Here is a 26,613-nt window from a genome sequence, read left to right as displayed (position 1 = left end):
TTTCAACGTGATCACCATTGAAACTTTCTTCAGTGTCACTATTCCCCGAGAGTGCCCTGGGTGTGGCTGAGTTGAGTTTTTTTATCTAACTCATTCGTTGACCGGCATAGGCACCACCATGATAGAAGTGTTTTATCCACCCAGTTTCTCTATTTTTCATGTCATTTTAAAGCGTGAGCTAAAAAATGAGAGATCTAAATCTCAAGTGGACCACAACACAAGAAAACAATGGTGATTGAACGCTTACCAATAGTTGGATGGCAAATACAGTGAGCCTCGGGAAGTTTTTAATGGTGACAGTTCAGTCACCACTGTTTTTTGTGGTGCGGTCCACATGAGATTTGGATCTGTCTTATTTTTAGTCTAACGCCCTAAAATAATCTGAAAAAATGGATGGACGGCATCGATGATTACTCATACATCATGGCAGGGCTCACATAACACCGTTCGTTTTTTGATCCGCCTCGTTTTTTACTCACGGCCTAAAATGAACCTGCCAACGAGAACGGGTACAATGCACACACCAAAGTAGGCTAAAAGGAGCTTAAAAGGCTACAAGTGATTCTGGAAATTTGCGTCCTTAAAATTAGATGGCTGGAGATATGACGTGGTCTACATTAATCACATACCATGGGCGCACTGAGACACACCTGGTACGTGTTCCCGATTTGTCACACGTGTGAGAATTAATCAACGTGCGGCCCATCACCTCCTCACTCTTTCCTTGGCCATCGGTCATGTAAAAAGAGGATTAGTTAGTAGATTGCCCGAGAGCCGTGTTGAGCACCAAAACCGACAACGTATGTCGATGACTCACCCTCTCCAGTGTCTAGGGGCGTGCTGACCAGTAACATAGCGCCACATTCGGGAGGACATGCATAAAATCCTGCCCCTCTATCAGGTGGTTTATATGCAATCCGATCCATTCATAGGACGCTTCTTACCTGAAGGGGAGCTCCAAAAATCACTCAATTTTAAAGTTAAGGTGGGCCATGATTTTATATTGTTCCTACGGTGAGGTCCACTTGAGTTTCCGATCGGCCTGTTCTTGAGGATCAAGACTAAATATGAGGTGCTGGACCTGATAGACGGGACAGATCTCATGCATATAAAGACCTTCCTCACCGAAGCCTACCATGCGTGTCACACTATCTTTTTCCTTCGATATCCATTTTCAGACTCGCTCGCTCCTCGGCGAGTTTTCTTCAAAGCCGGCAGGCGCCGCTTGTTTTTAATAGCTTCACATTCGAAGAAACAAGAAAATTGCAATTGCCCCTAAGCTTAAAGAAAACTACAGATGTACCCCTCCATCTAGAATCACACGCGTGCCACAGAGTAGCCAACTGATGTTCCGTGCACAAATATTTCTCAGATGGAATGATTCTAGCCGTCCATACTTGGCTTTTTTAGTCGAATTAGAACAGCTACGGAAACCGATTGCCGTTACTAGGTTTTGTGAGCTCCGCTACGATGTGTGTCGTATAGGCACCCGTCCATCCATTTTACAAGATCATTTTACGGAAATAAAACTCAAGTAGACCACACTACATACAGCAGCGGGGATTGAATGTCTATCATCGAAAAATTCTTATGGCTGCAGTAGTTTTAGATCAATCTAGTACTTGTTGTGGCCATAGGAAGGCTTCAATGATAGAAATTATTGTCCCCAACTCTTTATGTGGTGCAGTCCACTTGAGATTTGGATTTGTCTTCTTTTAAACTGATCTTGTCAAATGCGCGGATGGTGTGGATATAACACATACATTACAGTTGAGATGATCTTGTCAAATGGGCGGATGGTGTGGATATAACACATACATTACAGTTGGGCTAGCAGAACTTGGTGACGTCTACACATCGCTAAGGTCGGTGGTGTATGGCACACCACGCAATCCTCTTCAGCCTTGTGTATTTCATACCTTTATTTCCAAATAAAGAAAAGTCTTGGCATGACGGCTAGGATCTTCAGTCTAGGAAACTTTTGGAGCATGATCCACGATTTTATTTTATTTTCGGAAGTACGATGTAATGCTCCCTCAGTTGTCAATCTGTCATAGTTTGTCTGGATTCTAAACAGAGAGGATGAGGGGGCTGCGTTGGGTCGGCGACCCAACCCGGGAGGGGGCTTAGGTTCTTAAAATCGGCCCAAGTGCCTGGGCTGGGTGTGAAATCAATGCTTGGTGTATGGGCTCTCCCATCATCTAGTGTTTCGCTATTGTACGGAAAGAATGGACCGTTTAAAAAGGCTTGCCATTATTTCCATTCAAACAAGTAGTTAAAAAGCAATTTTTAATATGGGTTATGTTTCAATGACCAAAACCATTTAAGTGGACATGAATTATCAAATGAAGGTAACCAATGATATCATTCAACGCACACACATTGAGCTCGGCTGATGAACGACATGGATCTCATATCCATTGCAGGACAGATCAGAGTGGGATTTGCAGCCGGGGATACTGATTATCTGAACCGAGCGGTAGATTCTGATTCCATTTGAGGTGGCATAAAAATGTTTTCATTTCATTTTGATTGATTGGCAGATAAATTCATAAAAGGGCCTACGGATGACATTCAAGTACACTTTTCGAATGATCAGGATCATACTAACATATCCACGCTGGACGGTCCTGGATCTGACAGAATCCACGGTCCAGTTTGCAGGCCACGATAGCACTCAGGTAGATCGGACTAGGGAAGCGGATTAGGTGTTACCCCTTCCGTGGGGCCCCTTGATAGTGTGTTATATATCAATGTCGTACATCTGTTTTTGCAGCTCATTTTACTATCTAAATCTTAAGTGGACCACACCATAGGAAACAGTGGCGATTATAACTCTTGCGGTTAAAAATTTCTCATGTCACAATATAAAATCTATAATGTTTGTTTTCCATCCTATTTGGTAAGGTAAAACAGACCTGGATGAATATAAAAACTATAATGTTTATTTTCCATCCTATTTGGTAAGGTAAAACAGACCTGGATGAAGAGTAATGTAAATATTAGCTTGAATCAAAACTTATGGGGCTCACAATAGCTTTAATTGTCGTTTGCCACTTTATACTCTTGTGTGGTCCACCGGAGATTTGGATCTGCTCAAGTTATAGATTAATGTAATTAAATGAGCTGAGAAAACGGATGGACGTCGTGGATATAAAATACATTTATCAAGGTAGGCCCCACACGGTAAGGTGTTACCCGGGTAACAGCTAATCCGCTCCCGTGGACTGCTTTTATGGGCCTCATCAATCAATTACGGAATCCGAAGACATCTTCGTAATTTCATTGAGCTCTCGGGCCTTATCCCAAACGCAAACCGCCATCCCACCACACGTTTGACTCTCGGTTCCTCCACCCTTCATAAACCCGCACGCGAACCACTCCATCCCTCTTTTCACATCTCACCCGCAGGCATAGCAGCAGCAGACTAACATCTGCGCTGCTAATGACGAACCTACCCTTCATCCTCCTCCTCCTCCTCCTCCTCCACTCATCATCCGCCGTCGATTTCCACTTCAACGGCTTCGAATCGTCCAATCTCAGTCTCTACGGCAACGCCACCCTCCAATCTCGCATCCTCTCCCTCACCAATGATGGAGCCTTCGACACAGGCCGCGCCCTCTACAAGACCAAAATCCCAGCAAAATCCCCAAACTACCCCTACTTGCCTCTCCCTTTCTCTACCTCCTTCATCTTCTCGATCTCGCGGTTGAAAGGCGTCCTCCCTGGCCACGGCCTGTTTTTTCTCTTCGCCCCTGCCCCAGGCATCAACGGCACCAGCTCCGCCCAAAATCTGGGCCTCTTCAACGCAACGAACGATGGCGATCCCCAAAACCACGTCTTCGCCGTCGAATTCGATCTCTTCCAGAACCCTGAATTCCAAGACATCGACGCAAACCACGTTGGCGTCGACGTCAATTCCCTCACATCCAACTACTCACACTCCGCTGGTTTCTGGCCGTCCGATTCTGGTGATGATGCATTCGTCAACCTCACTCTCAACAACGGCCACAATTACCAGGTTTGGATCGACTACGCTGATTTCCATCTTAATGTCACGATGGCCCCTGCAGGGACCCGCAAGCCTCATCGCCCCCTTATATCAGGGCCATTGAATCTCTCCGATGTATTCCTCGATGAAATGTATGTCGGATTCGGTGCGGCCACCGGACAGTTGGTCCAAAGCCATCGGATTCTGGCTTGGAGCTTCAGCAATTCGAATTTCTCAGCCTACGAAGCTTTGATCACTTCGAACCTGCCGTCTTTCATTCCGAAGAGCGATTCGATCATCAAATCGAAGGGATTCATCGCCGGAGTTTTGGTGGGGACTATTGTTTTGACAGGGTCCGCTTTTACGATTGCTCTGTTTTGGCTCCGGCGGTTGCGGCAGAGGAGAGAGAGAGGAAGGGAGGACATGGAAGAATGGGAATTGGAGTACTGGCCGCATCGGATGCGATACAAAGAGATCCTCAGCGCGACGGATGAGTTTTCTGAAGCGAACGTGATTGGGATCGGAGGCAATGGGAAGGTTTACAAAGGGACGTTAGCCGGCGGGATCGAGATCGCAGTGAAATGCATTTCGCACAATAACAACGAAGGAATGAAGGAGTTCCTGGCGGAGGTGTCGAGCCTTGGGCGGTTGAAGCACCGGAATCTGGTGGGGCTGAGAGGGTGGTGCAAGAGAGAGAACAATAGCTTGATGCTAGTATATGATTTCATGGAGAATGGTAGCTTAGACAAGAGGATTTTCGATTGTGGGGAAGAGTCTTTGTTGGGGTGGGAAACTAGAGTTAGAGTTTTAAAAGACATAGGAAATGGGATCCTATATTTGCACGAGGGATGGGAAGCCAGAGTCCTGCATAGGGACATCAAAGCCAGCAATGTTATGTTAGATGGGGAAATGAATGGGAGGTTGGGTGATTTTGGTTTGGCACGTATGCATGGACACGCCCAAGCCTTGAGTACCACACGTGTGGTGGGAACGGTCGGGTACATGGCGCCGGAGGTGGTGAAGAGCGGCAAGGCGTCGGAGAAGACGGACGTGTTCGGCTTTGGTGTGTTGATCTTGGAAGCGATCTGTGGAAGACGGCCGGTCGAGGTCGGTAAGCCAGAGTTGATTGAGTGGGTGTGGGGTCTGATGGAGCAGGGCAAGCTGGTCCAGGCTATCGACCTACGGTTGAACCTCAACGGTGGGGTCGATACTGAGGAAGCTGAGAGGTTGCTGCAATTGGGATTATTGTGCACGTACTCGGACCCACGTGCGCGGCCCACCATGAGGCAGGCCATGAAGTTGCTAGATGGTGGATTGGATGTGGATGATACAGAGGGAGAGGGAATGGACGCTTATTTGCTTAGTAAATTGGAACCCAAGAACTGGTCTAAGTATCGTCGGTGGTCTGTTCGCCGGTCCCACCCCACGTTCGAGGAGGTCCAGCGGTCTATGTCTACGTCGACTTCATTGTCGGGATCAGATATCATCAAGGAAGGACGGTGAGACGTGTGAATGTTGGGTGCATTTTTTGATCCGTAATGGTGTATTTATACATTGAAAGGATTTCATTCGAAAGATGATAGTGTTTATGTATTTTTATTATTTTATACACGTCTTCACACCATAGTGAGATTTCATCTTAATGTGTAGTTGAACCCATGAACAGGATGTATTATGTATATATCTTACTACACTGTGATTAAAGAAGATTTTTTGGGTTGGGAAACCTCTGTGAAAATGAGGTTTTCTGGTAAAAGAAACGTGCTTTTGATTTTTATTTTAAAAGGTGGTGTCGGAAATGAACGTTGTGGGGTACTTTTGTTTTTATTTTTCTTGTCCAAAGTTGGTGGCGGTTGCTGGGAACCGTTTGGTACTTTTGAAGGTGAGGGAGTAGGGAGATCCAATTCATGTAAGGATTAAGTCAGGATCAACCTCATGTACGGTTAGGACCTCTTGTACGGTTAGGACCGAAAGGAATCAGGCTATAAAGTTTGACTCAAGGGTCGGCTTTACGGCTCAGCCATGCCAAAGGCAATTGAGGATTAAGTTAAAATTTATTGTTTTTAATATATGATGGTTTTGAGATTTTTTAGCATTTTAGGATTTGAATAAGTTCAATTATGCTCGGGGGAGGTTTGGATCTTAAGCTACTTATATCTCAAGAAGATTTTTGTGATTTCTACTTATTAAATTGAAGCCATTAGGTAACTAAGTAAAAGAGTTACTTATAATTGATCTAAAACTAAACTTACTCATCCCAAATAAGTTACTTATCTACTGTTGTAAGTAGAAAAAGTAACTTATTTGGTGGTATCTAAATGGAACTTATCACAAATAAGTTACTTATTTACCTTTGTAAATAGAAAAAGTAACTTATTCAGTGGTATCCAAACAGGTCATTAGAGTTACTTAATTACTTCAGCTTAATAGGTAGAAAACAAGATAAGCTACTTGAGACATAAGTAGCTTATCTTAAGTAACTTTGGATCCAAACACTCCCATAAATAAAAAGCTACTTATAATTGATCATAAACTAAATTTATCTCAAATAAGTTACTTACCTACTATTGTAAGTAAAAAAAAGTAACTATTTTGGTGGTATCCAAATGAGCCCTTAAAGTGCTTTTTCGAATCATATAATAGAGTTTGAGTGAGCTTATAACTTGTTTATTATTTTAGAAAAGTTAAGAATATAGAACATAAGGTGTAGATAAGTGACTTTGTAAACATATTTTTTTTAGTTCTCTTAAGAAATTATTTACTATATGAATTTAAGGTTCATTGGCGATCGATCACACAGAGATTCAAAGTTTATCTAAGAGGTAGAAAATGGTGATCTCCTTCTCACCCATTTTACCACTTACCCCTATGCCAAAATTTTCAGTTTGATTTCTCACAGTTTTTCATTTGCTTAATATGTGTGTTTCCCACATGATAATCGTATATGCCTAATGTTAGAGATAATCGCACCTGCAAAGTGAGTCTCGCCTAATGAGTGCCTCCAACATTACACATGTGTGCCTTATTTTCATGTGTGAGGTGAGTGCACCTTCATGGGGGGTTTGACCTTTTACAAAAAGGCACTGGGAAAGTGTACAAGTTGCATAATTAACTAGACTAAGATGTGGAACTCACTTCTCTAAGTCAATCTTAAAATAAGATTGGCTAAGCAATTCTAACCTCTGATTTGTAGACAGTTGTTTGCTGAAATAGAATCCATGGATATTTTTCGTTCCTAACCATTTAACAAATGTCAACAAATCCGATAGATACTCCAATGAGGTTAATATTTGGTTCATAATGCATCTAAAATGGGACCCATAATTTGACAATTTAATTTAAATTAATTGTAAATAAATGCTTTAGTGTTCTCAAATCACCATAAGTTGCAATGCTCCTTGTTGCATTGGGACACTTAGTGCAATCCATGGATCTACACTGTTCATGAGGTCCAACACACATGATGAGCTACCATACAAATATTACACTGATATATTATGTTAACCATTTATCAATTACCTTTAATATGGACAGTCAATATTTTTTACACAAAAATAAGTATAATAAACCATTTGATCCATCTACTTGTTAAGGCCAAGGAGGATTGCTTATGCTTCTAAAGAACCCATTTCTAACTATCCCATTCATGACTTAGATAAGCGATGGATATAGAAAATATAGACAACTCATATGAATTGGATAATCAGATAAGTGCAATTTTCGCATCTATTTGATGAAAAGTGTTCTAGACTTAATAAATGGTTTAGATCGATCAATTGAATTGTCCATGTGAACCAATGCAACTAGAGCACTTATAGTGCTATCAGAGAATCGGATGATTTCACTTAATTGTATACCAAGTAGGCAATTTCTAAATGCCAGTCTATCATCCACCAACTCTAACAGAGTAAGAAATTTTTTTCTTCTTCAAACCCTTCCTTTCAACTTTTAGTACTACTGGGTGCACTGATCAGCCATCCTTTTCTATCGAAGGGAATCTTTGACTGATGAAAATACCCATGCTTTATTTTAAATGTTTTATGGATGGAAACAGGGGAATAAACATGCCCTCACATGATACAAGAACCTAGCTTAGGAAAGCTTTTGTTGTCATACAATAACTCGTGTCATTCTAGGTAATGTGTGACAAAGCAAGGCCATGTGCAATCATGTTTGGGGCATCTGTAACATGATATAGAACGAGGAAAATCACTTGTTGTGAAAGCCAAAGAAGACATGCTATAAAGGCGGAGTGTACTAAGGTACTGCTGCTAGAATCCTAAAACCGAGAACCAGTTTAATTTTTCAAGTGAAGGGTTTGATATAGGACAAGTAAAGGAACATCTTTAATTTTTCGAGTGGAGGGTTTGATGTAGGACAAGTAAAGGACATCTCATAGATGATTAGCATTGAAAGAGATCATATAGGAAGTTTGATCCAAGAGTCTAGCGTGCATTATAGTTTCTCACCATAATAATTTTGAGATCAATTATCCATTTCATGCATATAATGCATCTCAGGAAAGCTATTGGTGAGCCCTACATATTAGCCTAAAGGGTTTCTAAGAATAAGTCATTTTAATGAATAATTTTAACTTTTTAATCAAAATTTACTCTTTTAGTAAGTCTTTTCCTGAATAACAAGGAAGAGTTTAAGGAGTTGGTTGTCATCTCTACTAATAAGAGTATATTTGCTTATTTGCAAAAAAAAAAAAAAAGGTTTTTTTTTTAATTTTCTCATCATTCTTTAATGAAGGAATGTTCATTTTTTTAAAGACTTATTTTGTTTAAGCTAGCAGACATGTTTTGGGCTAATTTGAGACAAATCTGTCCCCAAATTTTTTAACTAATTCTTATCATACCCTTTTTTTTTCTATTTATAATGTTTCTCTCAAATGTGGGCCCATATAATGGCCGACCCATATTGAAGGTGGGGCCTCGCATGATGAATGTTGACATCAAGGTGGGCCCACATCAAAGCGTAGCCCACATGATGGACGATCCACATCAAGTGGGCCCTACCTAATGAATTCCCAAATAAAAATGGGCCCACATGATCGATGGTGGACATCAAATGTAGGCCCACACGATGAATGACCATATTGAAGATGAGGCCCCATAGGATGAATGGTCTGCATCAAGGTTGGCCCATATAATTCTCTGTTCACATCTAAGGTGGGCCCTACATAATGGATGGCCCACATCAAAGTGTGGCCCCCATGATGGACTATCCACATCAAGTGGGCCCCACCTGATGGACAATTCACATCAAAAGGTGGAATCCATATGATGGATGGTGGACATTAAAGGTGCCCAACATGATGGACAGTTGACGTCAAAGGTGGACCCACATGGTGAACAACCTAAATTGAAGGTGGGGCCCACATGATGAATAGTCCACATAAAAGTGGGTCCACCTAATGGATGGAGTGGGCCTCATATGATGATGGACAGTTGACATCAAGTGGGCCCCACTTAATGGACGATCCACATCCAAATTCTTGCATGATAGATGACCCATGTCCAAAGTGGCCCAACATGAATGATCCATATAGAAGGTGCACCCCACGGGATGGATGGTGGACATTAAAAGTGGGCTACATGATGGAAGTCCCACATCAATGGTGGTCTCCGCGTAATGGACGGACCACATTAAAGTGTGGTCCCACACGATGGATGACCCTCATCAGGTGGGCCCCACCTAATGGATGACCCATGTCGAGGTGTGCCTCACATAATGGACAATCCACATCAAAGGTCTACCCTTGACGATCAATGGTCCACATCCAAGATGGACCCACATAATGGACAACCACTTTCAAGGTAGGTCCCACTTGACGGACACGTCAAATGTGGGCTCCACTTGATGGGCAGTGGACATTGAAGGGCCCCACACAGAAGACAGTTAACATTAATGGTAGCCCCACATGATGGATACCTACATTGAGGTGGGCCCCACATAATGGATGGTCCACATCAAAGGTCGGCCCTAATGATGAATAGTCCACATTGAAGTTAGGCACTGCATGTTGGACAGCCTACTTTAAAGGTTTTACTCACACAATGGATGGTCCACATCAAATGTAAGCTCCACATGATAGACTATCCACATCCAACATCCGACATGACGGGCAGCCCACATTCAAGGCAAGTTGCAGAAGAGGGCACTCTTATTTAAGACGAAAATGTCACAATTAAAAATAAATAAAATAATAGTACCTACAATTTAAAAAAGCTCTTATTTGAATGTTATACCACTAACGCTTATTTTAAATAAGAATTTTTTATATCATTTTATATATATAATATATATATATATATATATATATATATATATATATATATATATATATATATATATATATTAAATGAGCCGCCCATTAAAAACTTCTAAAGGCAACAAAAGTTATATATATATATATATATATATATATATATATATATATATATATATATATATATATATATAAAATGAGAAATGCTCACATAAAACTAATAGCAAGAGGAAAACAAAAGTTTTAATTTCCCAGCTCTTATTTTATTAACTCTTACTGGTAGATTGGGTCAGACCATTGATATACCTGATCTTACATTTGCAAGTGGCACCTTGGTAGGAAAAATGAGGCTGTGTGTGGAAATTTGCATACAATGGTTGCATATGAAAATTTCTCATTTCTTGGTGTTTGATTATTTTGGTCCATATTGCCAGTAAATGATAAAAGAGAAAATAAAAGAAGAATAGAAATAGTATGCCACCCACGGCCATACAGCCAGCCCGACTGGATATGATAGGGAGAGGATTGCTAATTCCACAGAGAACTGTACACATACACATGCGAGCAAATGTTTTATAATGTGACACATGCGTGGGATATGAGCTTTCCATCAGGTAAGCTACATTGTGTAGATCTTTTAGCATTAAAATCAGGCCAATTTCAAATGGTGGGCCACAGCATATCAAAACAAATGAATGGCTTTTTTAAAAAAAACAAAAAAAGTTAAACTAGCATTTACTTTAATAGGTTGTGCCCCACCTAAATGGTGAATTTGTCTAATTTTTTAAAGCCGAAGTCCTAAGCATCATTCCCAACCTCATGGAGAGCTCAGATCTCATATGTGGTTTATGTTTATTTGCATTCCCACGTCTAGATGGATGTCTCTAGTGAAACAGAATGCACACATCCCAATGTGTGGAGAGCTTTTTTTTATTTCTTGATAGCAAAGTAGAATGGACTGATTCTTTATTATGGATTTTTATTACCAACATGTCTACGACTAGTGTTTTTTCCTGCACCGTATGCATTATAATATATCGACTGTCTATTGTTCTCAGATTATGTTTTTTTTTTTTTTTCTTACTATAAAAATATTAGTAAGAGGATGTCAGTGTCTTGTGGACAGTTTGCACGGCTCAGTGATTCATTTTCATTGACTTGCATCAATGTTTTCAGTGTAGAGGAAGAAGAACATAAACATGTAACAATCAGTGTAATTTTACACGTGTATTTTCACTGTGAGTCAGACCGAGTTAGGGCTGACCCGACTCAATCCGATTTTAAAATGACCTGAACTTGACTCGACTCGACTCGGTACCGAGTCCAGCATGCCCAAACCAATCCGAGTTCAGGTTTGGCCTATAGACTAATCTAGACCAAGTCTGGCCTGGTCAAAAGTACCAATTCAGTTCGAGTTGGCACCGATTCAAATCGACAGATGAGGGAGGGATGAAGTGGAGATGAGAGAGAGGAGGAGCGTGATGATGGTGGTGGGTGGCTGCTGAGAGAGAGAGAGAGAGAGAGAGAGAGAGAGAGAGAGAGAGAGAGAAGGGTGGTGATGGTGGTGAGTGGATGTCGGGCTTGGAAGAGAAGGATGAGGGAGGGAGAGAGAGAGAGTTTGGGTTCGGGTCGGGATCGGGTGCGGCATATAGGTTAGAGATACTTAGAAATTATGTTTTTTATTATATATATACCCAAATCTGAGTCGAGTCGATTTCAGATCGAGTCCAGTCTGATCGGATAGAGTTTTGTGTAACTCGAACTCAACTCAATTTGAGTTCAGATTGGGCGAAGCCTACTCCGTTCGGACCGACTCACCCACTTGGTTCGCGTTGAATTGAGTGTGAACGAGTTGGACAAGTTGAGTCAGGCAAATCTAGTCGTCCCATGCCCAACTCTAGTTCTATGTCTTACTTTGTGGGCCAGGCTTGGAGAGACTGGCCCTGCCAACGGGCCAGAAGATCCTAATTGTTTGATGGAAGGAACTTTGTATATCTAACGTGGATTTCTGTTGGTTTTATGTTTTTGTTATCCATTTGCGTGTGGAGCACTCCATTCACCGACAAATAACGTGTGCATGATTTCAGCTGTCCATCAGGTGGCCCACATTGTTTATATCATCTGGCCAGCTTCACTCCCTAAGTGGACAGCAATGCATGTAACAGTTGGATGTCTAGAAGAAAATGTTTTAGCTGTCCCTTCGTGGTGTACACTGTGGCCCACTCAGAATGAAACTTTCTATTTTTATGCCAGAGGATCTAAACAGTGGGACCCACGTTATGGAAAGCTCTGATCTTGCGCATGTGTGCCATGTTGGCACGTGTGCTTGCACGTAGTTTCTGGGGGCCTGTGGGCCATGGGTGTGGTGGAGATTGGAGCAACACAATTTCAGGTGGGCTAGCACAATCTGTAAAACATAAAGGGAGTTATATGATCCAAGGCCCAAGCTGGCCTTGAATTTGTATAATGCCTCCACGATCCAGATCGTTGATCTGAGTGTCCCGGACTGAAGGATGGGATTTGCTCAAAAACCTATTCAGGAGGACAATCCTAACCCTTCTATCAGGGCCCTCCAAACGGTGGTTAAAAATATAATATAGAAAAAGGACAAAAGATTGGATGACTAGGATTTGTAACTGCGAATATTTTCATTTCAGATTTCATCAGATCAATGGTCTGGATCACCTAACCATAAGCTTCCCTTTCACCTACTCTTTATATATCCTTGGATCCAGGATTACGTGATTCCTTCCCGGTAGCAAATGGGCCGCTCATGGTCCGGCTAAAGAAGCACCAGGTCTGATGGATCCACTAAGATTCAAAGCCCAGCCCAGAAACGGATTTGCCTTGGGCCTGCTAGGGCCACCCACCAGGCTTAGCGGTAGAGCTTGGGCACGGGACGACTCGACTCCTCTGACTTGACTTGTCCGACTCATTTGGACCCAACTCAACTCAAACTGAGTAGGCTTTGCCCAATCCGAACTCAAACCGAGTCGAGTCAAAGTTACCTAGTAACCTGACCTGACTCAACACGAAACTCGATCCAAAACCCGACTTAACTCGAGTTCGGGTATATATTAAAAATAATAATAATAATAATAATGATATCTAATTTCTAACTATCTCTAATCATACCTGCCGCACCCGACCCCAACCCAATCCCAAACTCTCTCTCTCCCTCCCTCGTCAACCTCCTCTTCCAAGCCCGACAGTCACCAACCACCACCACCACCCTCCTCCTTTCTCTCTCTCTCCTCTCCACTCCCTCATCTCTTGATCCGACTCAGTGCCAACTCGACTCGACTCGGTACTTCTGACCGGGTTGAACTCAGTCCAGATCAGTCCAGGCCAGACCTGGACTTGGATCGGTCAGGCGAATTGAGTTCAGGTCAACCCTATTGCAAAACCGGATCGAGTCAAGTGAGCCTTAACTCGGTCCGACTCGACTCAATGCCCAGCTCTACTTAGCGGTGTCAGTGCGCTGGGCTGTAGAGCTAAGTCACGGGTCCTAAAGCTTGGTCCCAGGGCCGGGCCTGGTCTTGAAATTTAGGCAAGATGCTTCGACCGGTCTATGCCGGGCCATTGATGAATGGCCTGGCTAGACCTAGCCCGTTGGGCTAAAGTAGTCTACTCAACATACATGTGTGGACAACATGATGATTTGATAACGTGGATTTTGATCCAACGCATCCTGACAAACTTCTACGGTTGTTACGGGTCGGGATATGGTACACTTGTGCCGTGGTGGCATGCTTGACTTTATTCACATCGTCAATCATTCCTTTCAGGAATAGCTTTGGCATTTCTTTTAGTAAACCTACCGGCAGTTGAAATTTCAGGCCCTGGGGATATATCCACAACTCAGGTGGGCCACACCAACGGGAACGATAGGGATGGGATCTTACCATAGGTTAGCTTTTGGGGTCACCGTGGTGTGTCTTTAGTCAAACCCATTAATAAAAAGTAACTCGATCTAACTCAGACGGACCCCACCGCGTAAACTTAAGAGGTATTAGAATCAATTGTCCATTATTGCCATTGGTGTGATTCATAGTTAAAATAAATAAAAATTCAGTTGATTTTTTTAATGTACCATTCAAATAAGGTTTCCTACCAGATGGACGGTGTGGATTTCCATATACAGCCAGGTGGGCCTACAGAACTTGGGTGTTCTGTGCAGTTGCATAAAATAAGTGTTCTAGATGATTTTCCCCTCCTACTCGGGCACTGCATATATGATCTGGTTCTTTGTCACAGGAACACTAAAAGGAGAGTATGACAGCTGAATTCTAATTTAAATATATTTAAATATCAGTGCTTTGCCAAGGAGAGCGGAGTCGGTGAGACTCCGGCTGCCCTTGCCGTGGGGTTACTGTGGGGCCTACCTTGATATATGTATTATTTCTCAGCTCCGTTCATCTGCTTTTTCAGATTATTTTATAACATTATCCAAAAAAGGAAGTGGATCTAATTATTAGGTGGACCATACCAATGGAAACCGTACTGATTGAGGATTAATGAGCCACAAAAGTTTAGGATAAAGCCGATTTTTATTTTCTTTCCCTTCATAAATGCTTATTTGACCTTATCCACATGTTGAATCGTATACAAACCCGACCGCAAACATTACGGTGCGCCCTAAGAAGTTTTTAATGGTAGAAACGGTCAATCACCTCTGCTTCTTATGGTATGGTTCACCTGATAATTGGTTCTATTTCATTTTTACAATAATTTCCTAAAATAATATGGAAAAACGGATAAACGGAGTGGATACATAACAGATACATCAAGGTGGGCCCCACGGTAAGGGCCGTACCTCTTGGGTAAGGCCGGGGTCTCACTTAACATATTTACCGAACACGTTGTGGTTGATGGCCACTCTCAATATTAAATGTATTTTACAAAATCTGAAAAACTATCTTAAAATGTGGTGGAAATAGTTGGAAGGGTACCTTTTTCATAAAATTTCCTTTGTTAAACGCCATTCACCAACATGGCCCACTTTTCCTCTCTTATCTTAAACCGTGGCCCACTTTTCCTCTCCTACCGTGGATTTGGAATATCTGAATTAAAAATCCAATTAATTTTAAATACCCTGGATTTGGAATTTTCTAATTGTCTGTGGCATCGTAGATTTAGAATCGCATGTAATCCAAAAATAATTATTCGGAATTTTCCGATTGTGTGTGGCACCTTGGATTTAGAATTGCATGTAATCCAAAAATAAATATGCATTTAAATTACATAGCATTAGCATATTTATAGGAGTTTGAATTTAATTATTAAATTAACTTTAATATTCTTAATTAGTGTACATATGTAATGTTTGATATAATGATTATAACAAGCCTCATTAAAATATGTATATTCGTAAAAAAATGATGAAATTCCAAACCTCGGATGAGCCACCAACATAGTATTACAACAAAGTAAGTAACCAACATTTTTTAAACAGTGATTTACATGGTCAATGTTTGGATTACTCGGGTCATTCTATTGAAGTAATGTTAGTGATGTAATTGATAATAGGATTGTTTTGAAATATCATCAACTGGCTACATGTGTATAATAAATTAGTAGCCTATTGACACATGTTACACATGTGACCGCATTAAAAAATAAGTAAAAAAATTAAAAAAACAACAACAACAAGAAAAACTGATTGGTAATCCAAGTAAAAGGAAGGGATTGCAAAACTCACCGTATGTTTTCCTAAATGCAAAATACCCACTAGTCTACTTTGCTAGACAGCCCATGGATTCCAAATCCCCTCAAATCTGTAGTGCTAAATGACCCCCTATGGTTCTACTCTTTTACACGATTTTGTGTAACCTCAGAGCTTCATGGGACCCACCGTAATGTTTGTGTGATATCATTCCATCAGTTTTTCTAGGTCATGCTAGGATGTGTGTTGAAAAATGAGGCTGATCCACAATCCAAATGGGTCAGACCATGAGAAACGGTGAAGATTGAACATTCACCATTGAAACTCTCCCGAGGCCTATTGAAGTTCTCGATGAGGCTGATATTTGTGTTTTCCCTTTGTCACAGTAAAAAAGTACATCCTACATTTGTACATGACCAGAGTACCCCCATGCACTCTATCACGTCATGTGCATGAAATTCACGCTATCCTGCTCATGTTAGGATGCAAGTCCAAAAAAATAAAGTATATCTAGCACTCAAGTGAGTTATATGGTAAGGAACATTGGGAATGTAAAGGCCCGCCATTGAAATCTTTTCAGTGCTCATAGCCATATTTGTGTGTGATAATAAGGTTAGTGCCTGTCTGGTATCTCTATGAATTAGAGCTTATTTGTTTTTTACTTAAAAATTAAGCTTTTTTTAATAGATTATTTGGCAATGGTTTAATTTTACATCTACCAATGGATATAATAAGTTTTACCTCTTAATTCTTTAGGTATGAAGAGTTTACCATTTTAAAAGAGCTTATTTTTCTAAAGCAGATGAACATTTTAACACTTATTTTGGGACAACTAAATAAATTCTCATATTGCCCACTTCTCCTCTCTCTCTCTCTCTCTCTCTCTCTCTCTCTCTCTCTCTCTACTATCTCTCCCGACTTAACAGTGTCTCTCATCACATTAAAGGTGGGATCACATGAGGAACAACCCATGAAGAAGGTGGGCCACAAATGATAGATGGTTCACATCAATGGTGAGACTCACATGATAGATGGTAGACACTGAAGGTGGGCCTAGGTGATGGATGGTTGACATCGAAGGTGGGTCCACATTATGCACAACCCATATGAAGGTGGGCCACACATGATAGATGGTTCATATCAAATATGACACCCACCTGATGGATGGTGGACATTGAAGGTGGGCCCCCGTAATAGATGAATGACATCAAGCCTTGTCTGCATGATGAACAACCTATATTGAAGGTAAGCCACACACAACAGATGGTCTACGTCAAAGGTGGGACCCACATGATGGATGATGGACATTAAAGGTGGGCCCAAATGATGGATAGTTGACATTGAAAATTGACCTATATGATGAATGACCCATATTAAAGGTGCCCAACATGTGATAGATGGTCCACATCAAATGTGGACCCACACGATGAATAGTGGACATTCAAGGTCGGCCCACATGATAGACAATTGACATTGAATGTGTGCCCGCATAATGAGTGGCCCATATTGGAGGTGGGCCACACATGATGGATGATGGACATCAAAGGTGGGCCCACATGATGGATGATTGACATCAAAAGTGGGCCTAATGATAAATGCCCTGCATTGAAGGTTTGGTTCTACATCATAGATGGTACACATCAAAGGTGGTCCATATAATGGAGAATCTACACCAAAGTGCGGCATTGCATGATGGGCGGTCCATATCAAGTGGCCCACCTCATGACAGTCCACATCAAGGGTCTTGCATGATGGATGACTTCTATTTAAAGCAGCCCAACATGATGAATGTTCTACACCGAATGTGTGTCACACATGATGCATGGTGGTGAGCCCTACATGAAGGATGGCCCACATCAAAGGTGGGCCCACATGAAGGATGGTCCACATCAAAGGTGGGCTAATGAATGATGGACATCAAAGGTGGGCCCCATATGATGGACAATTCACATCGAAGGTGGGTCCCACCTTTAGTTGCTCATTACTCTTGATTGAATGATTTTAGCAATAAGGTAGTAAAAGCAATGAATAGTCCACATTAATTATAATGAAGTCAAAATTTAAAAAAATGACAACAATTACCTCAAGGGCCTACTTGGTTTTTCAATTATAATGATAAATGATTATAAATGAGTAATGACTATTTACTCTTGTAATTATGTGGTTGCATCACTTATAATGGTAAATGGTTATAAATGGGTAATGATTATTTACTCTTGTCACTTGCATTTAACTATAATAATGATTTTGATACATGTTTATTTCACCCTCAAATCAATGTAAAATTAGTAGCTTTATAATGTGAAAATATAATTATTATAATTTACTTTACTTATTTCCTTTACAAGTGTATTGTAAAAATTGAGTAGGAATTAAAAAAATAATAATAAATAAATAAATTCTCGTCCATATCTTTCTAATTACATGGAGATAAATATATAAAATTTGAGAGAAAAGGTAGAGGTAGAAAATAATACCATATGGAGATCAATATGAATAGACGCTTTTGAAAGTGCTCTGGTTTGTCAATTAGCGTAAGTGTTAAGTCAGCTAAACTGCAGAGTCTCATAGAAAGATCAATTCAAAACGTCTGCCTCAACCGGATGTGTGCAAGCTCGCCACAGGTAAATCTAAGCCTCACATCCCATGTCCCAAAACACTAGGAATTTAAACCCTTAAAACAAGTTAGAACATCATAGGTTTTTTAAGTTAAGAAAACTTTTTCAAAATCAGATATCTCTAAGTTTTCATGCTTTGTCGATTTTATCGATACATCGCTCGATATGATCGACCTGCGCTGTCGATGTCCTCAATGACAAATCGATTCCATCGAAATGAGGACAAAAATGTCCAGCAACCACATATATCTCTGGACGGATTTATCGATGTATCGATATATCTTTCGATATCATCGATATTTGAATCTCGAGTCCATCTAAAGTGACTCGATAATATCGACAGGCAGATCTTCGATGCCCCTGTTTTTTCTTAAGAATATCATATGTGCATCGATATATCGAAGCCCCCATCGATAGCATTGATGTTCAAATCTTGATGATATCGGAACGCTCTCGATGATATCAGTCATGGGCACGAAGATTTTCAGCAAAATATTTCAGGATAGTTTATTTATGATCGAGGGTCACTCGATAGAATCGATATTCAAACATCGATGATATTGGTACGGTTTCGATGGCATCGAACAAAGACAGAAACTGTCCAGCAAGCTTAAACGAAACTCCCTTGGATTTATCGATGCCTCGAAACAGTTATTGATATCATCGACATTCAAATTCTGATAATCCCGAAGATCCCTCGATCATTCTTGTAAACCTAAAATATTCCATAGCAAGTCTCTCTCGTTTTCAAATGTCGAGGAATCAAAACTCGCATCGATGAAATCGGAGTTCGAAATCCGATGACATTGACACGTGGTTCGATTCCCTTAACCAGTTGGCAATAGATTTCAAAAGCATATGACATTTGAGTTTATGTCATCGAGCGAACCGTCGATGCTATCGAGAGTATACGCTCGATGATATCGACCCTACTCGATGATATCGAACTCTGTCATAAATGTGACCGTTTTATATCCGTTGGAACCTTTTGTCTATATAAAGAGGACTTGTCTATTATTGTTGGTAGAGAAAGAAGAGAGCTTTTGAGTGTTTTACCTTAAATCATATACCCAAAGCTCTTTCTCTCAAGGGAGTTTATCCTCCAATCCACCCTCATCATTGATATTCAATAGAGTAGATTGGGGAATGAACTTCCACATTCAAGGATCCTTTAGCTACCATCTTAATGGCAAATCATTAAGCTGGATGCCTTGAATGCATAGATGATTGGAATCACTTTATCTCCTTTATAGGAAAATATCTTGAGAGTAGGATTCCATCATAACTTGACCCAACCCGTCGCCATGTATTGATACATCTTCTGAGTTGCGGATCAAGGAAGCAGAAGACTCTTCATCAACAAAGGAGGAGATCTTCTACAACGAGCTAAAAGGGACTCATCTACTTACCTATAAGTTATTAGAGTCCAGAGGACACTTATGATCATTCCTTTTTAGGATTGGGTCTAAAGTGTTTCTCACCCTTTCAAGCCCTTGTAGGAGGCCTCCGGCGGGGGTGTACGTGGTAGGTGCGTTGTGTTGACCCTTACTCTGTGGAGAGCATAAACAGTTAGGGTCTTGAGCAAGATCCTTGGCCAATGTGCCTAAAAGTGGGTGCATTGTGTTGACCCTTGCTCGTGAGAGCATAATAGTGTGGTTCCTTGTGTGGATCCTTAGCCTGTGTGCTTAAACCAGGTGCTATGTGTTGACCCTTGCTCAGAGAGCATAAACAGTCAGCCTAGGTGTAAAGGTTGAAAGTGAACATGATTTAAAACTTTATGTTTGAGGTGAACTGCTGTGAAACCTCCTTAGTGAAATCCGGTACACTCAAGGGTTGAGTGCGGTTACCGGGAGTGGAGTAGACAAGTAGTCGAACCACTATAAAAATAACTGTGTTTGAAATTGATATTTATTTGCTTGTGTGATTTCCTTCTATATTTTCATATCTGATTATCTAATATCACATCTCATACACACACACAATCATATCCATCATAAACTAGTTTACATATTATTCATCTCTAAAATAGTTTGTGATTGGATCCTCTACTGGGCTTGGAAACCAGTAGAGTTACTTTTGAGTAATCCTAATCTATGCTTGTTATTAGGATTGGTGTTATAGGATTTTAAATTGGCATAAAATTATTAAAAAGTCTTATTCACCCCCTTCTAGGACATATTGGCATGTTCCCACTTCATCTAAAGCGGTCTTCACCACAATTTCAGCTTTATTGTCTAAAAATAAATTAATAAGATGATCATCATGAAAGCCTATGTCTTTAAGTAAGACTTTTATCCATATAAGTTCATATATAGTTGAGGCTATTACTCTATACTCTACTTATTTGTTGGATAAAGCAACGACACTTTATATTTTACTTTTTCATATAAAACTTACCACCAACAAAGATACATATACCAGTTGTAGACCTTCCGTTAAGAGGACAACCTTCTCAATTAACATTTTAATGCCTCATAATCCTTAGATTCCTATCACACTTCATTAGGACCTTTTTTTCTAGGAGAAATTGAATGCTCACAGAAAAATAAAAACCTGATTAGCATCATGGAGATCAAGGGCCCTGCTACAACCCTAAGTTGATGGCTTTGGGCTAGTAAGGAATGAGGAGAAGAGAAAAGGCCATAAATCATTGGTAGTGATCGAAAAAAAAAAAAAACACAAACACACACAAGAGAACCTTTAATACTCTGGTGGAGCATCGTGGCTGATACGTAGGCAATAATGACTAACGAGAAATTATCGCATATAGGTTGTACGGCATGTGGACCTACCATTGTGTTTATACGACATCTTAATCATCCAAGAAGGTTCTCCAACGTGAAAATCAAACCGCTCAAAAAAATTTGTGGATCCAATTAACAGGTGGGGCACACCACTTAAAATAATGACCAACAGTCCAAATAGCTCGATGCTTACAAAGACTCATGTAATGGTTGGATTAACCTAATTTTTGAGGTATCTCATTTTCATAATGGTATAAACTCACTGAACATGTGAGATGTCATATAGGTGCCTTGATGGCCTTAAGTGCTAATTATTTTTTCTTAAAATTTAGATATTCTTTTCTCATAAACATAAAAAAAATTGCTTATTGCAATGTAATATTTGGCTACATTATCAGACTGCAGTTAATGTAGTAGTGTTGCCATATCGGTAATGATTTTGACAAATCATGAATCAAGAAAAACAGAAAATTCATGTTTATAGCAAGCAGAGGATTTGAATCCTTAACTTTTAGTAAAGGATCTGAATCCACAAATACAATTTTGATGTGCATATTCGTGAGCCACGGTTCCCAATAGGTATAAGACTATTTAGGATTTAAAGTATATTATCCTCTAATTACTGCACACGTTAGGTATGAGACTAACGTGAGTTGTGAACCTTGGTGCGAGGCCCCCATCCGCTCACGATACTATGCATCATAACTTAACCATTCTTATTTATTCTTCAGTAACACGCTTGCTTCATTTTAGTGTGTTCATATTTAATGTAATATAGAATTTTTAATTTGAGAATGATGTAACCTTATGAGCCGTTGCGCTCACACCCTCTTAAATAGTTTTGTAAGTAAATGATTTGAGGATGAAGAACAAATTGGACCATATTAAAGAATTTGCATTTTTGTTATCTTCTGATTAATTTATATTGAGACTTTATTTTATTTTTTAGATTTAATTTGGATTTCATATATTATCGTATTCATTAGGTTAGTTTGAAATTGAGATTCCAATGTAATGAGACAACAGAGTTACTTGGTGAGTGTTAATGCAAAAAACTAATGTGCCCTCCTTCGTCCTACCACCTGCATAAGAAGGAAACAAAGGACACCCTGCTGAAGCCGGGGACCCTCCGATGCTAAAGTCAATGATAGGACTTCGTAAGATGGGTTTCTTTAGGGGAGTTTCAGCATACCTTTCACCTTGGAGATCTCTTGTATTTATAGGAATGGGAGAGCCCCGGCGTGCAGGGATTCTTCTCCTGATCTCTCAGAGATTTGATTTTGATCCGTTTTTTGTCTCCATCCGATCCTAAGATCCTCGGGATCAGGGATCCTTTTACGAGATTTTCGAGACAGAGTTTTCATTCATGCTATCTTTTCCTTGCTCGGCCCAGTCCTGACTGACTCTAATAATGAGTTAGTCTGGGCTAACTTTATGGATCAAGTTGTTCACCATCTGTCGGGTGAGATGGAGCCGATCCGTAATCGATATCCTCTCTTACTCCAATTCCGACCTTATAACTGACCTAATTGGGTCAGTTTTATGGTCGATCAGGTGGCTTCTAAGCTTTAAGCCTTAATCGGCCTTTCAGATGTTGCTGCCTCATCTTTTGAGTTAACTTCATGCATCTTATGTACTTTGCCTTTGGCTCGTGACTTTATTAGTCTTGGTCGGGTTTATTCCCTGCAATCCGAGCTAAGTCTCTCCTTGAGGCATTTAGTTCTTTTGCCTCGGTCAGGCTTATTGCCTTGGAATCCCGGGCCGTATCAGTAGAGTTGGTCCATTCCATAACCGGGTCTCCGGACTTGTCATATTTTTCCCCAACAGTAAGCCCCCTTACTCCTTACGTCAACTGTGTTGATGCTAAGAAGTAAAGAGTTTTGGGTCGGCCTGGACCGGAGACCAATATTATGATGGAGCATTTAATGTTAGCAGGAGTCGTGTGTCGTCCAGAGCACACGCCTATTCATTTACCGAGGTCGCACGTGTGAGGGGCCGTCAGAGCGTCCTTGCAGGATATAAGAATCGTACGCGTGGCGAAGGCGGCATCTCTATCAGTCGGCGTGCTCCACGTGTCAGGCGGGGGAGTCGAAACGACTATCGATACGACTCCTCCTTAAATGCCCTTGCCACGTGGCAGGCTATATAAGGAGGAGCGGGACGCCCCATTTCTCATTTTTGCGTGCGCCCTCTTCTCTTCTTATTTTCATTTTCTTTGTTCCGCCATTTTCGTCTTTCCTTCCTAATTTCCATTCACGTTCACGTCCTTTCTGCCATCTCCAGTGAGTTCTAGCTCTCTCCCTCCCTTTTGCCTTTAATTCTCATAACAATGCAAGGTTCCCAGAGCCCTCGAGAGGGAGCTTTCAGCGACGAGGGCGAAGTGAGACATTTCTGAAACATCTCGGAATCGCCCTCGTTGCTGGCGAAGATGGTCTTTAGTGCCAATGAGGCCTTCCAGTACTCGGAAAGGGCAACTGGGTCTTCAGCGGAGTGCCCTGCTTATGTGGGTCCCTCTAGTGGAGAGGCATCATTGACGACTGCCCCTGGCAGACCTAATCCTCCTGGGGAGAAAATGAAGGATGAGGACATCGAAGGGGCCAGTGAGTCGGTCTCCACACGGAGATCGGCAAAAGCTGTTGAGTCGACGGCCGAGGGAGGGGAGGCCAGAGATGAACAAAAGGGGTTGGTTCCCTAAATTTTAACCGAGGCAGATCTAGACAGGATTAGGGTCGGGTACCATGTCTCGGACTCGGTCATCCTTCGCCTTCCCCTGCCAAGTGAATTACCGGACCGTCCCCCTGCTGGGATGGTCGCAATTTTTCAAGTCGCTTTTCAATGTGGTTTGTGTTTGCCTCTTCAAGGCATTGCTCAGAAGTTACTTTCCCGACTCCAGATAGCGCCTGGGCAGATAGTCCCGAACTAGTGGAAGAACTTGTTCAGATGCTCGGTGTTGTGGGTTGAGACAGAGCAACCCCCACTGACTATCGACGAGTTTTTCCATTTGTATCAAGTACGGCCAAATCCGCAGCAGCCCGGCTAGTACTTTTTATGTGCTTGGCGGAACAAGGGCGGGCCTTTGATAACCAACCCTCCTACTCCAACAAGCACTGGAGAGATAGATGGTTCTAGGCATGTGGCCGCTAGGAGACTGCCGAGCCAGGACTCATTGAGCCTGGCGTTCCTCGGGCGTTCTCCCAAGCAGGTGACTCAGCATACACTTTCTCTTTTATCTCCTCACACTGTTGCGTCTTTGAGTCTGACCGAATGTGTTTTGCAAATATCCCTGTGCGCAAGCCGAAACTTGGAGCTGGCGCCCTAGCACGGATCAAGGATCTAAAGGCGTTGAATCTGGAGGAGCGGTCTTGGAAGACACTTCTCCAGCCAGAGCGTCTTCTTGACTCAGGTTTACACTCGGCCTTGACAAGTAACTTCTTATTATCTGGTTGCGTTTTCTTCAAATTTTACTTGACTCGTCTTGCTTTTCCTGATGCAGAGATGGCTGAGGCAAGACCCAATCTTCGTCCTCCTTCCAAGATGAAAGCTCCTCCATGGTCAAAGACTCGGTCCGAGACTTGTCCTCTAAAGAGAACGAAAACAGTCTCGAAGGCTAAAGGGTAAGCCACACTGGCCGTCCCGACCGTAATAATCCCCGACTTGGAGGAAGGGGTGGAAGTGGTGGACGCGGTGGCTCCCGAGCCTCAGGTGGCCCCTGAGCCAAGACCCGTTACAGAGTAGATTCCGGAGCAGAGGGGGGAACCCTCAGGAGTGGAGACTACTCAACAGGAGGTATCATTTTTCCAATGGGCTATGTCGGACATGGTCCCTTGGGTGATTTCTCACGAGAGCAAGAAAGAATTCGCTGCCCTCTTCGAAGCTCCCCAGAGGCAGACTCTCTATCATGCTGCAAAAATTCTCCTTGAGGTAAGAGTTGGACTTCTCACTTGTCTTGTTGATCCTTTCGATTTTAAATTGACTTTGCCTCTTTTTTTTACAGTTCGTTCCTTATTTGCTCAGGGCTAGCGTGAATCTGATCGAAGCTCAAAGTCGAGTAGTGGAGGCTGAAGCATAACTTGAAGCTGCCATAGCTCGGATCGGCATAATGTCCGACGACTTGGGGCTTGCCAGGAAGGCTGTCGAGGATGCTAAGGCCGAGTGTGCTCATGTGGCCTCGCTATTGAAAGAAGCCTAAGAGGAGAGTCGGCGAATTCGTCAGGCTCATGCCTTTTCCGAGGACAAGTTGGCTCGGCTTAAGGCTAATACCAAGGTTGCCATTGAGCAAGCGAAGGAACAGGCCAGGGATCAGGCCGTAAAGGCCTTTCTTGAATCCTAAGAATTCTCGGAATAGCGAGATCGCTTATATCAGGATGGATACAACAAATGTGTCCAGCTAATGAAGCAATCTTTCCTCGACTTTAATCTCTAAGGATTTAAAGAAGGTGCCTCTGGGTCCGAAGGTCCGAAAGCCGAGGCAACTGAGTCTACTGATGCTGCGACTGGTATCGAGGTCGACTCTGAGGTGGCTCTGGAGGCGGCGCCAGAAGTTACTCCAAGTTGCTGCAGCAGCTGAGTCCGAGCCACCTCCTGTGTTAGCTCCTGATGAACCTTGGAGCTGGTTTGAAGATGTTAAGCACTTTAAGCACACCAGGCGGGCTCGAGAGCATTTGTAACCGAGAGAGGACATAGCGCATTGCGGCCAACTCTTTTTGTCTTTATCTTTGTGGTTTCATCAATGTAATTCCAAAGTAGAAACAAATGTAATCTGATGTAAAACGCATACTGATGAATGAATATACTCAACTTTCTTATTCATTTGACTTAGCTTACATGTTTTTCATTCTTTGCTTAACCGAGTCTTCGCGAATGTTCAACGGCTGACTTAGGGATAATAGATCTTTAGATATTCGGCATTCCAAGGATGGTGTAGTAATTGCCCGGTTAGATCTTCCAACCAATATGTTTCAGGTCGGATGGTGCTTGAGACGACATAGGGTCCTTCTCAATTGGGTCCCAGTGTACTCGCACCAACTTCCTCAGTGTTTAGGAATATTTTTCGGAGGACCATGTCTCCCACTTGGAAGCGTTTAACCTTGACTTGGGCATTGTAGAACCAAGCTACTTGTCATTATCGAGCCATCATCCGCAAACGAGCTTTTTCCCTCTGTTCTTCCACGAGATCGAGTCCGAGAGCCAAGAGTTCTTCATTGTCTTGCTCATTAAACGAGCTGACCCAAGCTATAGGCAGTCCGATCTCGACTAGGGTAACAGCTTCGGATCCATAGGCAAGGGAGAAAGGAGTTTCTCCCGTGGCTGTTCGGGCGGTG

General features: G+C 41.8%; 1 protein-coding gene across 1 annotated transcript; it reads left to right on the top strand.

Annotated features, from left to right (window-relative positions):
• The first annotated feature begins 3,388 nt into the window (after positions 1-3,388).
• LOC131245517 (L-type lectin-domain containing receptor kinase VII.1-like) lies at positions 3,389-5,630 on the top strand. Its single transcript, XM_058245041.1, has one exon. It carries the CDS (start codon positions 3,446-3,448, stop codon positions 5,492-5,494), a length of 2,049 nt encoding a protein of 682 aa, XP_058101024.1. The 5' UTR covers positions 3,389-3,445; the 3' UTR covers positions 5,495-5,630.
• Positions 5,631-26,613: the final 20,983 nt, after the last annotated feature.

Source organism: Magnolia sinica, chromosome 5, assembly GCF_029962835.1.
Source record: "Magnolia sinica isolate HGM2019 chromosome 5, MsV1, whole genome shotgun sequence".
In the NCBI taxonomy this organism is placed as follows: domain Eukaryota; kingdom Viridiplantae; phylum Streptophyta; class Magnoliopsida; order Magnoliales; family Magnoliaceae; genus Magnolia; species Magnolia sinica.
The sequence above is the reverse complement of the archived record's forward strand: the minus strand, read 5'-3'. Positions and strand labels throughout refer to the sequence as shown.